The sequence below is a fragment of the Glycine soja genome, chromosome 13, assembly GCF_004193775.1.
Source record: "Glycine soja cultivar W05 chromosome 13, ASM419377v2, whole genome shotgun sequence".
In the NCBI taxonomy this organism is placed as follows: Eukaryota; Viridiplantae; Streptophyta; class Magnoliopsida; order Fabales; family Fabaceae; genus Glycine; species Glycine soja.
The window spans coordinates 25660144-25676431 of record NC_041014.1 but is presented as its reverse complement, the minus strand read 5'-3'; the positions used below and the strand labels follow the sequence as shown (position 1 = coordinate 25676431).

The 16288-nt window shown below is 31.2% G+C and overlaps 2 protein-coding genes across 2 annotated transcripts; one reads left to right on the top strand and one right to left on the bottom strand.

The window, feature by feature from the left end:
* Positions 1-2764: 2764 nt before the first annotated feature.
* Positions 2765-3694, bottom strand: LOC114381496 (transcription factor TCP11-like). The gene has a single exon (XM_028340766.1). The coding sequence runs from the start codon at positions 3607-3609 to the stop codon at positions 3052-3054; it is 558 nt and encodes a 185-aa protein (XP_028196567.1). The 5' UTR covers positions 3610-3694; the 3' UTR covers positions 2765-3051.
* A 6658-nt stretch (positions 3695-10352) lies between these two features.
* LOC114382318 (RNA polymerase sigma factor sigF, chloroplastic-like) lies at positions 10353-15818 on the top strand. The gene is made up of 9 exons (XM_028341643.1): positions 10353-10664; positions 11840-11991; positions 12284-12408; positions 12523-12723; positions 12829-13117; positions 13190-13420; positions 13870-14010; positions 14203-14403; positions 15177-15818. Exons 1-9 carry the CDS (start codon positions 10568-10570, stop codon positions 15462-15464), a joined length of 1725 nt encoding a protein of 574 aa, XP_028197444.1. The 5' UTR covers positions 10353-10567; the 3' UTR covers positions 15465-15818.
* Positions 15819-16288: the final 470 nt, after the last annotated feature.

The window sequence follows — 16288 nt, the reverse complement described above, 5'->3', positions numbered from 1 at the left end:
ATATTTTTTATATTTTACTTTTTATTTTCTCTCTCAGGCAATCACTCTCTCCCTTTTTGATTTATTTTAACTGTGCATAAGCATGGGTTCCACACTAATTTCATTAAAACTGAAGTAGATGTTGTTTGTATAATTTAACTCTAATTTATATTAAAAAGTATTCATTTTATTGTGAACTTTAATTATATAAAATAAATATTTGTCTTATAAACACCCAATAAAATACTAGCTATACATTATAGTTTTTTCAAAAATTACTTCTCTATAAATAACTATAGACTTGGCGGAAAAAAATCACAAGGAAAACTTTACAATTAATTTTTTTCATAAGTTACAGATTAGTCTAATGTGAAGGTACTTTTTGCAAATTACCAACATTATTAATTCTAAATCAAAATTAATTTTATATAACCATGAAACCTTAGGATTAATGCTTGTAAAATTAATTTTAAATAAAAATTATTTTGGTTAAAAACTGAAGTAGAATAATTAATGTTTATATGATTTTATTCTAAAAACTTAACAACAAAACTCTGTAAAAAAATTAATGCAAAAACTATTTAAAGTTACTTATATAATTGATTTTAGATTCAATCAATTTCTTTGCAAGGCACTAAAATCACTTATTTACAGTGTGCTTAATAGGAAAGAAGACATATGTGAGAAATTGGGTGAATAGAAATAGAGTGATTGCACATAGATTGTTGGACCTTGTGGCCTCAATAATCTTAAGAGGGATAGGCTTAGAATGCAGAAGAAGCAACAATAATCAATTTAATAATGTTCTATAAACATGCAAGGCAAAATTGATTGCAATAACATAAATGAGATAAGGGAAGAGAGAATGCAAACACAGTTTTATACTGGTTCGGCCACAACCCGTGCCTACGTCCAGTACTCAAGCAACCCACTTGAGATTTCCACTATCTTTGTAAAATCCATTACAAAGTCTGAACCACACAGGGACAACCCATCCCTTGTGTTCAGGAATCCTTTACAACAAGAGACTCACAGTCTCTTAACCAATCTCATTGAATAAGAAGAATGGAAGAAGAATTCTCTCTTCAAGAGAAGAATATTACAATAAAGATCATGTAGGAATCCTTATAGATTTTGCAAGTGTTTGGCCAAGGATTTCTTTTGAGAGAGCATTTGACAATGAAGTTCTTTTGGAATCTCTCTCATTGTCTTTTGAGAGGATAAGACATTTTTGCCAAGCAAAACTCTCTGTCTAAAATTCGTGCCCAAGTCACCTATTTATAGGCCTTTGATGACCATTCACAAATCTAATGAAAAGATGTGACTGTTGGCAGATTTTCTGAAAACTTTCCACTTGTAATCGATTACAATGTTTGTGTAATCGATTACACAGTTATAATTTGAAGGGTTATGACTTTTGAATTTGAATTTCCAAAGTTTCGTTGCTGGTAATCGATTACAGACATATGGTAATCGATTACATGTTGAAAATTCAAATTCAAAACCGTTTTCAACAGCTATTTCTCAACCCTGTCTTCGGGTAATCGATTACACTTCCTGGTAATCGATTACCAGAGCCTTGCATGTCTTGAAAGCACTTTGTTTTAAGGCAAGGCTTGGTCTTTAGTGAATCTTGAAACAAGGCTTTGTTTGTTGAAGCAATCTTGAATTATTCTTGAAGCAAAATGAGCCTTGTTTGATTCTTCTTTTGACATCATCAAAATCATGTATACATACATTCACATAGATGAGAAATAAGTGAATTTAAGGGTGTTTGGTTTGAAATTTTTTTAAAAAAAGTAGATAGAAAAAACAATAAAGAAAAAAAAAGCAATTAGTTACTGACAATTGATTGTTGTTCAGGAGATAATGGAATATTCTTTTTGAAAATTGATTATTTTTTCAAAATATATATTGTGACAGTAATTATCATGCTGCCAAGCTATTTTTATGTAATTGAGCAAAGAAATAAAAAAAAATGTGAAATTCACACCTTTTTATTTCTTCGTCTTGCCATTTTTTCTCTACCGAAGACATCCCATTTCTTTGTGTTTGGTGGCTAAGAGATGACAAAGAAATGTAAGTGGGGGATGGAAATAGGAAGGAGCAGCAAAAGAGAGTTTATTTGATCTTATACAAAATAGGATGGAAATAAATAAAAGGAAATGTAAGTTCCACTTGAATATATTGTACTAAAAAATAACATAGATAGAAATGCACATCGACTTTACCTAAAATACCTAAAATTAATTTTACATAAAACCATGTACCAAATAAGATTTCACATGTATCTCATGGTAAGATGAACTTATAATTTATGTGTCTATTGTTTCAATCCAATCTCAATCATTTTTGAACAATACACACCCACTAATCTCATTAATTATGTAGCTATTTAAGATTATCCCACTCCCACCTTTATTTCTCTTATAATCCAAACACCTCTAAATCTATTCTATTTCTCAGTTATTTTTATCTAATCTTATTTCTTTTCTTACTAGGCAGTGTAAATGCGAACACCTCTACTATTGTGAATTTAAACATTAGTTTACATGTTGGAGACCATCCCATTTCACTACATCAAACCCCCTTTATCACGTCTATACAATTACAATATAAAAAACAATTCATTTCAAAATCAATTTTATAAAATCAATTCCATTTAAATTAATGTTCATCCGATACACACTGAATTACCACAACCACTGCACTAATCTAATCACAGAAACACAACAAAATTGAGAAACACTCGACCACATTTGCCAACAAATAACACGATTACATGTCTCGAAAATCATCATAAAACTTTTGGGCAAAACCATACCTTGGAATTTTAACACGACGAAGAAAATGCTCGTCTTATTCTACTCCCAATGACCGCCGAATTCAAATCCGAATCTAAATTTTGTACACATTATTAAACCCCCAAACCAAAAAAGGTCCAAATATATTATAATATTCACATTCATACGGTTTATAATAGTAATTTACATTGATTCCACGCAAAACCAAAAACTAACCCAAAAATCAATAAAATTAAAAATAAAAAAAATCCAATGGTTCGAACCGCTATCATTGTTCGCCGAGAGACTCGTCGTTCTGATTTTCGTCCGCCGTCGCCGGCTGCAACAGAAGCGCAGTGAACGGCATGTGCCGGTAACCGTTCACCGCGAACTCCATCCCAGGCGGCGGGGAAAGGTCGAGCCGGCAACTCGGCTGCGGCGGCACGGCGAACATTCCCTGAGCGCCGACCGCCGTGACGGGGCAGGCGACCATGGGCTCGGAGGAGGGAGCGGAGGGCCCAACGGAGGAGACGGGGGCGGCGGGGACGGTGCCGGAGCCGGTAGCGGCTATAATGGAGGTCTCGGCATGGCGGAGGAGCCACTCGATGGTCTCGCCGTCGGATCGGTGGCCGAGCTCGCGCGTGAGCTGGAAAATGCGCGCGGCGCAGAGCGGCGGCATGCGGACGCGGCGGCCGCGGCCGTTGACCTTGGTGTGGCGGTCCTTGGTGGAAGGTCTCTTCGCGACGGCGAGCGATGGCGGCGCGACGGATGGGGACTCGACGATGGTGGTGACGGTGGCGGAGGGTTTGGTTTCGAAATTGTTGTGTAGGACAACTTGTGAGGTCATTGTAGGGTTTGGTGAATTGGGAATTTAGGGTTTTGATTTGATTTTGAGTGTGTGACCCCACAAGGAGTGAGTGACAGAGTGAGACGTTATATAGTAATAGTAGCATGGATTTGAAGTGAGTGGGCCTTCACTTTTGCGTTTTCAAATCTTCGCACACCACTCTCGAATCCCCAACTAAGTAACCCAAATTAGTCTTTGTTTCCATCTCAAATATTAAAAAAAACATTTTTTAAATATAATTTTTAATTAATTATATCTTATTTAATATTATTATTTTTAAAATATCCTTTATTTAATTAAGATTTTAGTTATAATAAAAAAATTATTTCTTATATCAACTTCCAATAAAAGGTAGGTTAGAAAAATAATTAATTTTTAATTAAAATTTATGTAATTAAATATGATTAACTAAGTTTCTCACTTATCACAAATTAATTTTTTTTATATTTTAGACTAGATAAGAGAAACTAATTAATAATAAGAATACGAGAAAATATTTTATACATTAAAAATATAAAATAGTTTTATCCTTTTATTTAATCATAAATGATCAAATATAAAATTTGTTAATTTTTAGGCTTAATATACTTTTGATTTTTTTTTCTTTCATTTTTAAATAGAGACATTTGATCTTTTTATTTTAAAAAATCTACAATCTTAATTCTCATATTTTAAAATAGAAATATTTGATTCAAATTTGTTTAAAAAATTCACAATGTTGGTCTTTATATTTTAAAAAATATACAATTTTGATTTGATCCTCAATTTTATCTATGTTTTAGTTCTTTTATTTCTTCCATTATAATTAATTAATTTTTTTTATGATACCTTAAATGAATATGTTAATTTTATGATTGAACTAGATCAAAAAAAATATATAGGAAAAATCAAGAATTTGGCTAAAATTATAATTAAAAAAAAAAGAGGATCAAATGTCTTTAGTTTGAAAGAGTGAAGTGAAATAATGAACTTTTCAAAACAAGAGACCAAATGTTTTTATTTTAAAATGAAAAAATTAAAATTGCGAAACCAAAACTGTATTTTATAATAATTTTTTTAAAGTTATATTTTATAATACTTAATTAATTGACGATATAAATTTTTTACACTGCAAAAGTGTATAACTATGAAACTTATACGAAAAATTCTAAACCTTGGTGCAATATTTGATTACATGATAAAGTATTAAATGAATTTATATTTATAAAATATTAAATATATTATTTTTTCATTTAATATTTCCTTTATAAAGTAACATGAAGATTTGCAAAAAGATATAGCATTTCTCAATCAATAATAAGTGACCATTAAATAATTTTTTGAATACATTGTGTGTTCTAAAGTTTATGAGGTAAAATATTAAATATTTTAAATTATTAAAATGGGTAAATGTTGAATAATTTTGATACTTATGGTGTCATAAATATTTCTATTTTTTTTATCTTTTTATTATGTGTCTACAAGTATGCATTAAGAAATTTAATAACTAAAAAGGATTAAGATTTATCATTGGGATTTTTCTGATGAACTTTTAAATTATTCAAAATGTGTATTTTTTGTTTGTTATTATAGTATAGGTGTGAAATATGGTGTCTCATCCTAATCACATATTTTGTTGAAAAACTTACTTGACCACTTTTAATATGGTGTCTCATCCCAATCACATTTTGATTCACAAAATTAGAATCTTGAGACTTTACACAATGAATCTTAGCTCAATTGTTTAGCAATGTAATGTCGGCATTAAAATGGGGAATTAAACTCCTTTTAAAAAAAATACAAAGGTTTATTTTATTGGTATTTTCAAAAGTGTTAAATGCATGTAGTCATGTACCATTTTGGTGTCTTTATTATTTTTTACTGTTATGGAAAATTAAAAATAGAAAATATTAAATATTTGATAATTGTTTGTTGCAATTTTATTTAATTATTTGAATTTAGAAAGAGCTAAAAATAAAATTTGGAGCAAATATATATTATTAGAATAATTATTATTATGGTATTTGGATAGAGATATAGGCTCACAGGATGTGATTGTTTTCTATTTTTTAAATTTGCTTTTAGTTTTCCAAACCAAAAAAGAAAATAACAAATAGGATAAATAATTAAATTTGTCCATGAAAATGTGAGACGCTAAGAAATTGGTCTTTGAAAGATAAAAAAATTAAATTTAGCTTTTGAATGTGCAAAAATTGTAACAAATTAGTTTTATAAATAATTTAATGATAAATTGATCCCTAAACTTTATAATTTCATATCAAATTGGTCGTAAAAAATATAAATTATTGTCAAATTAGTCTTTAAATATTGTAAGTTAATGACAGAATGATCTCACAAATTTAACATAATGACTAATTTGTCGTATTTTTTTTTTTGCATATTCAGGAATTAAATTTATATTTTTTTATCTTTTAGGAACTAATTTATCACCACATTACACTTTTGAGGATAAATTTGACTAATTATCCTTATAAATACTTAAACCTAGTTCATGTCTGAGCATATGTAACACCACTCTAGATAATCCACTTTCTTAAGATAGAGCAACAAAACAAAAGAACACGGTGAGTAAAATATTTCTCTATAGTTTTTTGGTTTTTGAAACAAACTTAACATTTAATAATTACTTTATCAAGAATTGATAGAGCTGTTAAAATGGGTTCGTCTGGTCCATTATGCCCAATCCACCTCAACCCATCTTAAACCTAGTTATCCTTATAAATACTTAAACCTAGTTCATGTCTGAGCATATGTAACACCACTCTAGATAATCCACTTTCTTAAGATAGAGCAACAAAACAAAAGAACACGGTGAGTAAAATACTTCTCTATAGTTTTTTGGTTTTTGAAACAAACTTAACATTTAATAATTACTTTATCAAGAATTGATAGAGCTGTTAAAATGGGTTCGTCTGGTCCATTATGCCCAATCCACCTCAACCCATCTTATGAACAGGCCAACTCAAGCAGGCTCAGTTATAGTTTAATCTTGAAAAAAATGACCTGTCTTAAGGCTCCATAGGTTGGGTTAAACGAGTTGGTCCACCTAATTTTTTTTAAAAAAAATATTATATATATATATATATATATATATATATATTAAAAAAAAATCAACATCAAACACTGTAAATATGTAATACACAAAAAAGCTTGCAATTGCATCAATGGTAAATAGAGATGCATTCGATGAGAGAAGATTGGGGGTGAACCTTCGCAGCGGCATAGGGTTGTGGCAAAGCAATGGTACTAGGTCATAGTAGCGAGCTGTGTTTGAGACTTGTGAGTAGGTCGCATAAAAAAGTAAGTCTCGAGTCTCGACATAGAGCTACTTGAGAATGAGTGATAAAGAAGGAGAGTGGCCGAGTGAGTGCATGCCGTTGGCGCTGCCTTGTGAGTGAGGACTGAGGTGTCGTTGACAAAGTCACGGAGAGGGAAAGTGGTCGAGTGGGAGTCATGGACTCACAATTGTGTTTGTGCAAGTCACGTCATTGACAAAGTTTGTAATTGTAACTTGTATGTGCTTTGTTGTTCACTCTTAGAATTAGGTTTACTTAGGTGGGTTGGGTCATAGGTGGGTTGGGTTCATTTTTAGAGCCAATTGTAAAATTTGTTAATTTATATGGCTCAACCTAGGCACGTAGTGGGTTGAGTTGATTCCCGAGTTTAAACCCTTGTTAACAGTTTTAGAAATTGATATTTAAGTAAATAACATGAAATTATTTAATTTAGGAAATAATTTTTAAAACTAAAAAGTAAGAAAGAAGAAATAAATAAACATGTCTTTAATATTTTTTTTTCCTTACTAATGTTTAGTCTTACTAAATAATTTTCAAATTATTTTGTTAAGAGGGGTTTAATAAAAATATATAGAATTCAAATAAAATTATTTTTTATTATCATATTGATGTAATATATTTATCTCGAAACATATATTGTAAAATATATACTCCTTTTTTTCTGACTAAATATATGCTCCTATTCTTTTAAGTTATACTACTTTAATTTTATGGTTTAATCATATATATAATTTTAATATCGATATATTATGTTAACAAAACAATTTGATCCACTCATGTCTTGTATATATTGTTGGATCTTAATTGGATCAAATTTAAATTCAAATAATCACTATAACAAAATTTCAAGTCAGGTCCAAATAGAGATAAATTCACCATAACTTAACCTCAAAACACTTTCACCCACATGTTTGACAAAAGAAAATGAAAATATTTTTTTGATATTTTCTTTCTTAAAAATATAAATTTTTGTTAATTTTTGAATAAGTAAAAGTTAAATTTTTCTAAACGTGTAGGAGAAATTAAATTTTACATGTTAATTGACGATAAAATTATTAAAATTTCTCATGAGAATTAATTGTAAACACATAATTTTTTAAGTTATATGATAATTAACTAAATTTTATAGAAGTTTCTAACACATCTATTCCTAAAATGAGAATCCAAATAAATAACTATTTGAAAATAAAATAATTCCATATACCAAGAATAAGCAAAATAATGATTAAAAAAATCAAAAGTAAAAAAATATATATGAAAAACTAAATTTGACTTTGTCGATTAAATGCATATAAGTTCAAATAAATAAACATTTAAAAAGATATACGTACTATAGACAAGAGAGAGGTATTATAAGATGAGAATCGGGAAGATCAATGGGTCGGCCTAAGAATTTGAATCGAATCAACTTAAAAATAATTTAAAATTTGATTTGATAATCAATTCATAGAGATAAATGAGTAGTTAAAAGTTGAACTTGGTAAATAAATAAATCAAACTTAAATTACGAATAATTCAATTCATGGATCCGTTATATATATATATATAATTGATTGAGTTTTTTATTCTTTTATATCTGTAGAGTGTAGTAATTTTTATTTATGTATTATAATTATGTTTTTACAAAGCTAATAAAATAAAATTAGTTTAGTTTTTTTAAAATTAAATAATAATTTAATCTAACATCCACTAATAAATTGAAAATTAAAATATATAAAATTTAAAAATTTTGATTCTTAATTCGTGTAATTTAAATTAACGAATTGAATTAAACTATTTATGAACTTCAATGGAATCGAGTTCAAATGGGAAAAAAAGAAGCTCATATCGAGCTCAAATCAAATTACAAACTGAACTTAATATTAACGAGTGTAAGCCAAAGTGAATCGAGTTGGATTCATTTCCTGCCCTTGTGCCAAGGATGAGAGAACGTGGGACTTTGGGAGTTCAAGTTCAAGTGATCGACGCTATGACATGTTTACTACTTTTGGAAATTGTGATGAACTGATGTGGAAAATTTGGTTCACTCCTTCACAGATTTTTCCCCTTCCACTATCAATTATTCTCTTCATTTTTTTATAAGTTAGTAGCAATTTTTTTATTATAAAATTTTCATTTAAAAAGATGTTGAACATTAAGAAGGTAAATGAGTCCAATTGAGTCAAATATTAGAAATTTAAGTTTGAATTTTGAAAAAAAAAGTGATTTAAATTTGACTTATCTATTTAAATAAATCTAATTGGATGTTTGGACTTAACTTGTTTTAAAAAAATAAAGTTTGAGTTTGACTTTTTTTTATCTCATTTAAAACTTCATAATTTTTTAATTTGAAAAAAAACCTTGAATCATTTTTTAATTTTATCAATTTATAATTTAATTAAATATTTAATACTTTATAATAATCTACAAATAAAAATATGTGGTATGATATTGTGGAATATATATATAAACACAAGTTATGTATGCGCTTTTAATGTTTAACTTGTAAATTTTAGGTTTGCCTCATTTAAATAATTCAGTCTAATATCAAATTTGAGTTTGTTTATTTACATAAACAAAGGAGTTTGGTCTAATATTTAACAATTCAAGCTCGAGTACTTCAAGATAACTTGTCTCATTTACTCTCCTATGGGGCATGATTAAAGTTTTTGGATAAGAGATATTTTAGGATGGTCGAAGAATAAAACAGCTAAAGCTCAAACTTTATGCTTACCAAAAAATATTTGCTATTAATTTTTATAAAACAAAAATATCTCATATGTTAGCTAAAAGTTCATCGTTGGTACAAAAGACATGCTATATAGCTATCACATTTACAAAGTAAAATGTTGTTCTTAAATTTTTCTTTAAGCCTCACTCACTGTTAAACCTATTGGAGTATTATTCATTTGCACTTTTATAGATTTTCACAATTTTGTGTTTTAAAAGGTGTTTTTATAGGTTAAAATATAATGGTTATAAATTATCTTTGTTCTTGATTCTTATTTATCTCCATATGTGTGTAGTGAAAAAGAGCTAAAAAGAAACGAAAAAAAAAACCATATTTTTATCCTCTATTTTAATTCAAAACTTTAAATCTCAATTTATTTTTATTCCACTCTACCAAAACGTTTAGCGTTATGAAATAGTAGTCTTCTAATGGATTATGAGATGAAATAGTAGTATTATTCATCTCACTTTATCCAGAGTAGTTTTCACTTCGAGTTTTGTAAACTTTTACAATCTTTTTTCATTAAAAACCTTCACAGTTTTGTCTACTTATTAAAAAACAAATGCTTCAATGGATAGTGAGCCAGAAACTGGGTTTAGATAGAAACTGGGCTAGGAGTAGCCACGTTCCAAAGGCTGGCCCAAACCCAAACAGAAAAAAAAAATGATCATAGTCATATCCAACACTATTCTTGTTCTTATTATTATGCGAAATAAAAAAGAGCAACCTAATCCAGTGTCGCAAAAACAAAGAAATTCAGAGGTCCGAAATAGGCTACGTCTCTACGAAAGCCTTTTCATTCTTCCCACTTTATCCGTTTCTATCTTAATATCCCACCCCGCCATGGTGGTGGCAACCAAACACCACTTCCATTTCCTCTGCACAATGATCATGCTGCTGCAACCACTTTAGCGTACTATGCTGTTCTTCTTCTTATTGTTCCTCCTCAGTTATGGAATTCTCAAGGACCATGTTCTGTTCTTCTCCACCGTTCCCTCCAAGAACTCATCACCCTTGGAACACTCTTCCCTTGAGTTCTTCTACTTCCGGTGCTGTTATTATAAACTCAATTGCTGCAATTTTTCTTTTCCTCTATTTGTCTCTAGTAACTAGTAACTAGTAACAAGTGTTTTACTTTTTTAGAGCAACATTATAACTGGCTCTGCATTTGAATTTTCCCAAATTTACCTGGCTTTCTGTTAAAAATTGTTTGTTTGTGTGCTAGAAGATATTTTTAAATTAAGATGAAGCTGGTATGGGTGAAAAATCAGTAATGTGTCAAGATAATCCTTCCACGGTTGTACTCAATGCTGTTTTTACTCTTTCTGCTTACTTTCTGGGAAGTTGAATACCGTTTGTACTTTACCAATGCTGTTTAATTTATGCACGATTTTGCATTGGGGACCTGTATTGTGTGTGTTGTATACTTGAATTGTATAACTTTTCACGAATAAATAATGAATTTTAAATATTGAGATTTCGTTGGCTAATTAATTTCATAGGCTTTCTACATCGTTGTGCTACTGGTGATGATGCACACAGAGCCTTCCTTTATCTGCGTTATCTTTCTTTTAGAAATTATGTTTAGGAAAAAAGAATTTAACCCATTTGGATTTCTGGGGTCATAGGGTGTGTTTGATAGTTGGGTTTGAGTTTTGGAAGGGAATGAAAAGGTGGGGCTGGGGGGTTTCTAATTTTCCATTTGTAATAAAAATATCCTCTAATTTGATCTATTTTTAGTTTAATTTCTAGGCATTGTCATTATAAAAAAATTTATGCTGTCAACAAATCAGAAATTATCATTTGTATGACTTTTAAGATAATTATTATAAATACCAACAAACTTATCAAATATGGTGATTTGTGATTAGATGTCACTGCTTGCATTATTTACGCTTTTTTAAATGAAAGAAATAAGCTAATAGATTGGTATGTACTTAATGTCATCATCTTTTTCTCTTTTTAATTTTTACAAACATTAGGTAATTCTCTTAATTTTAAAAAAATAAAGTTGTCCTCCCTTCTCTCTTCCTCTGAAACTCTGCTTCCAAATATATCCTTAAAGGATTCTTTTTGCTAATATGTTGGTTTCCGTTTACTTGCAGTCTCCACACAAATTTTCCTCTTTGATCCAAGTAGTGTGTGACTGTGCATATACATTTTTCCCCAACTTGTTATTAGTCTGAGCTGAAAATGTTACATTTCTATGCTTATATACCTGCAGTTTTGATGCTTCGCGAACAAGCTTCCCCTACAGTTGCCTCTTGGTCTTCTAATTTTTCAGCACAGAATTTTCCTGCCTCAGTTCTTTTACAAGAGCAGCGTGATGAATATAGGCCTCTTCTGCACATGTCTAAGGAAGACAAGACATCGCAGGTTTAAATTTTATTGATATAGGCTTCATCAAATTCAGGCTTCTTTAAATCCATATAATGATATCCTTCAATTTTTTTACTTTGTTGTCCAATCAATAAGAATTGATTTCTGGTCCATTCAATCTCAATGAATTAAAACTTTTGAGACCAACTTTTAGTCTATTAAATGTAAGGATGCCATCTTTTTTGCATGGATGCACTGACTCTTTTCTTAGGTTTTAATTTACAGGTTTTTCCTATTTAGTCACATAATGGACACTGTACTAATGAATCTTCCCCATGTTTTACTCCAGGCAATGTTAAGTACAAGGCAGATGGATACAGTCATGGTTCATGAAGAGAATAACACTGAAAATGCTGATCAGGTAGTGCTTGACTTTAGGAAGCACCTGCATTACTGGCCTCATTTACAGAACTTGTAAGACAACTAAAATTGTTCTTCGATGTCAATTTAATCATTTAGTAATTGCTTATAGTAAATTTTGCCCGTCCTTAATTGTCTCCTTATAGGTGTATAAATGGTCTATTGCAGATTAGCTTCCTCACAAACAGGAGAAATTTCTGCTTCTTCAACTCTACAGCAAGTTTCTTCTGACTTGGATAGGCATACAAATGGTGTGCAATGTAATAGAGTTTCTCTTGCTAAGAAAGCTTTGTCTACCTCGAAACAAGGATCCTCAGTAGTTGAAGACTTGAAATCAATTAAAGCTGATGATGATTCAATTCCTTTTGGGTTAGTTCTATCTTCTTGGCTAACTCTGACATCCTTAATTTATTTTTCCTGTTTATAGGTTAATTTGTTTGGAGTGTAATGCCTAAACTAAAAACTTCCATTCAGTCTGGCCTCTACTGGCTTGGCTGATCCTTCAATTGGAAGAAATAAAACTGTGAGGTCAACACGGCTTTTAGAGAGACGATCAAAGCAAAGAAAAGTACCTAAGTCGAAAGTTATAGACGACGAAACCTACCTTGCAAGAAAGGATGACGCACATGAAAAGCTACGCGTAGAAAAGAAGAAAAATGAAGAACTTGATCAAAATGATCCCCTGTGCTTTTTCTTGCGGGGTCCCGAAACAAAACAACTTTTGACACTTGAACAAGAATCTCAACTGATTTCTCAGATACAGGTGTTTTGCTAGTTCCCCTGAATTCCTTACTTAAACTCATGGGATGCTCTATTAACATGGAATATGTAACAGGACTTGTTGAGATTGGAAGAAGTGAAGACCAAGCTTCAATCTCAATTTGGAAGGGAACCAACTATGGCTGAATGGGCTGAGGGTGTGGGACTTAATTGTCGAATGCTGCATGCACAGCTTCGTTCTGGTAGCAGAAGCAGAGAAAAGCTTATTCAAGCAAATTTACGTATGGTAGTCCATGTTGCCAAAAGTTATCAGGGGCGTGGTCTCAGCCTTCAGGACTTATTACAGGTAGCCTTTTAGAAATTAAAGACCTTCCTTTCCCTGTAGCAAAGGCTGTTTAGTGTATGGTTTTCCTGGTTTGTTATATTCTAAATTGTGAATATCATTCAAGAATTTTTTGGATTGCCTAGTATTTCATCAATTAGTTAACCAAGATTCTTGACTTTTCTTAAATGTGAAAGAGATACACTAGGATAAAAAGACTATAGATGTAGGATATAGAAGGGAAATTAATGCTTTCGATTTGCCATTTTTTGTCTTTACTGATCTCAATTTAACCTCATTCGTCAACTTTTCTCAACATAGAGCCTGTAAATAAATGATTGGCTTGTGTTGGAGCATGAATTGGGGGAAAAAACTACTTTGATTAAAGGGTTGTAATAATTGTCTTCACTCTTCAGTATTGTCAATGACAATTAGCCGCTGTATTTTACATTTCTTCTCTGGTGCTGTTGCAGGAGGGAAGTATGGGTCTTATGAAGAGTGTTGAAAAATTCAATCCCCTAGTTGGTAGTCGATTTGGTAATTATGCATTCTGGTGGATAAGGCAAGCAATAAGGAAGGCGGTGTTTCGACATTCCAGGACAATCCGTCTACCGGTAAATTTAGTTGTCTAAATTTAAGCTTCACCCTTTTGAAGTGTCAGTGTTCATGAAATATTTTTTTGTTGTTAACAAGGAACAAAAATGATGTCACCTACCATTGCTTTAATATTTTTATTGTATCTTTGCTATTTACAAAGCAAGAATCAATTCTATTTCTGTAACACGGAACTCATGTGTTATCTCCAGGAGAAGGTATTTATTCTATTGGGCAAGGTAATGGAGGCAAAGAAATTGTACATTCAGGAAGGAAATCTTCACCCAACTAAAGAAGAATTAGCAAGAAGGGTAGGAGTTACAGTAGAAAAGATTGACAAATTACTATTTTCTGCAAGAATTCCCATTTCAATGCAGCAAACTGTGTGGGCTGACCAAAATACAACTTTCCAGGTATTGTGAGCTAGCTAATTAATGTTATTTCCCCTTGATATGATGCAACTTCTTATATCTATAAAGGGTAACTGTGAAAAGCAAGTTCTGCATCAATATTTAGAATGTTTACACAAAAAGGATTTACAATAGATTATAGTGTTATTCAGTTTCCCATTTTCAGTTTGGTGAGTATTTGTATGGTGGGTTTTGCTTATGCTGATAATTATAAAATCTAATTGGTAGTCTAATAGCAACTACAAGAATATTGAGTTTTTCTTAGTAATTATGCTGTGTATGATGAAAGGGAACCAGTGACCTAATGTATGTTAATGCTTGGAGGTGCTGTTAAATCAGAATCAGATCATACCATTTTGGTATGAGATTAGCCAGGGAACTATAGCATACTACCTTAATGGCTAGACTGAGTAGTGATCAGACTCAAGTGTCAGTATCTACTTTGTTCTGTTCAATTCATTACCAACACAAGTTCATTTAAATCTGCACGTTTCAATAGGTCTCTTCTGGCATGTGAACTTTCGTTAACTTGTGAAGACAATCAGACAATTAGCAATCTAAAATTCTGTTATATTTATTGAAATGGGCTATTCATCTTTTTTTATTCCAGCTCTGAATTTTTTTGTTATTGCCATATAGCTTTGTTATGAATTTTTGTTCAGTTGGTCTCATGATGTTATTGGATGTCGAATGTGGTCATAATGGATCCTCTGCTTTTTTAAGGCATCATAATATTGCAAATGCTCAGTTAACCATAATTTTTTTTATTATTGCAGGAGATTACTGCAGACCCGACAGTTGAGGCCACAGACGTGAGTGTTGAAAAACAGCTTATGAGGCAGCATGTTCTCAATGTCCTAAGTATCTTACATCCCAAAGAGAGGAGAATTATCCGGTTGAGATATGGTTTTGAGGATGGTGAACAGAAGTCTTTATCAGAAATTGGAGACATATTTGGTTTGTCTAAGGAAAGGGTTCGTCAATTGGAGATCCGAGCACTATACAAGCTGAAGAAGTGCCTTGTCAAACAAGGACTTGATGCTTATGTAGACTTGCTTCTATAGATGAGTAGACACCAAGGTTATGTAGTTCATTTGACATGGCTGAGACTTTTTCTGGTTACGATCTGAACAGCGGTACCAGGATCAAACTTTTGAAGGCAAACTTAACTATAAATACTGTGATTGAGGACAAATCAGAGGACCTGATGGCTGCCGATTGGCAGAAGAAAATTGAAGTGTGTATTAAAAGGTGAGGCTTATACAAATGTGAACACTTTTAGGTGAAAACATTTAAATAATATTTATTCTAGAAAAGAAAGTTTTTTACGTTAAATAAATGATATCTTGTATATGTCCTATGTGGATTGTATTCTACTATTCTTTTGATTGAATTTTCAATTCCATTGTTTCACTTTACATTAATGCTTCCATCCTTGTGCTTCTATGCACAGTTGGCTTTACTTCTATTAGATTATACAGTAACTTTCACTTGTCTGAACAAAATGTATTAAACACACCTAAATAAATAAATGTGTTAATTATCTAGAATTAAAACCAAACTAAATGATACATTACAATATAAACCTACATTGAACTAAATACAACTACCAAACCAAATGCCACCTAGTACATTGTAAGCCAAAATAGAACTAAACTAAATGCTACTTCTAACAACACTAGCAACTCAACGAGGCTCTATTAAAACTGAGAGTTGAACCTCAGAAGCCTCATTGACATAATAAGCAGAGAGAGGAAGGTGATCCTCCATTACAATGTCGTGCCGTTTAAGGGGGATGAGCTCTGAAGGAATGCCCCATTGTCTCTCAACTTTGCTGCACAAATCCCTCACCTTATCTGTTTCTTTCACCTCCACATACCCATCACTG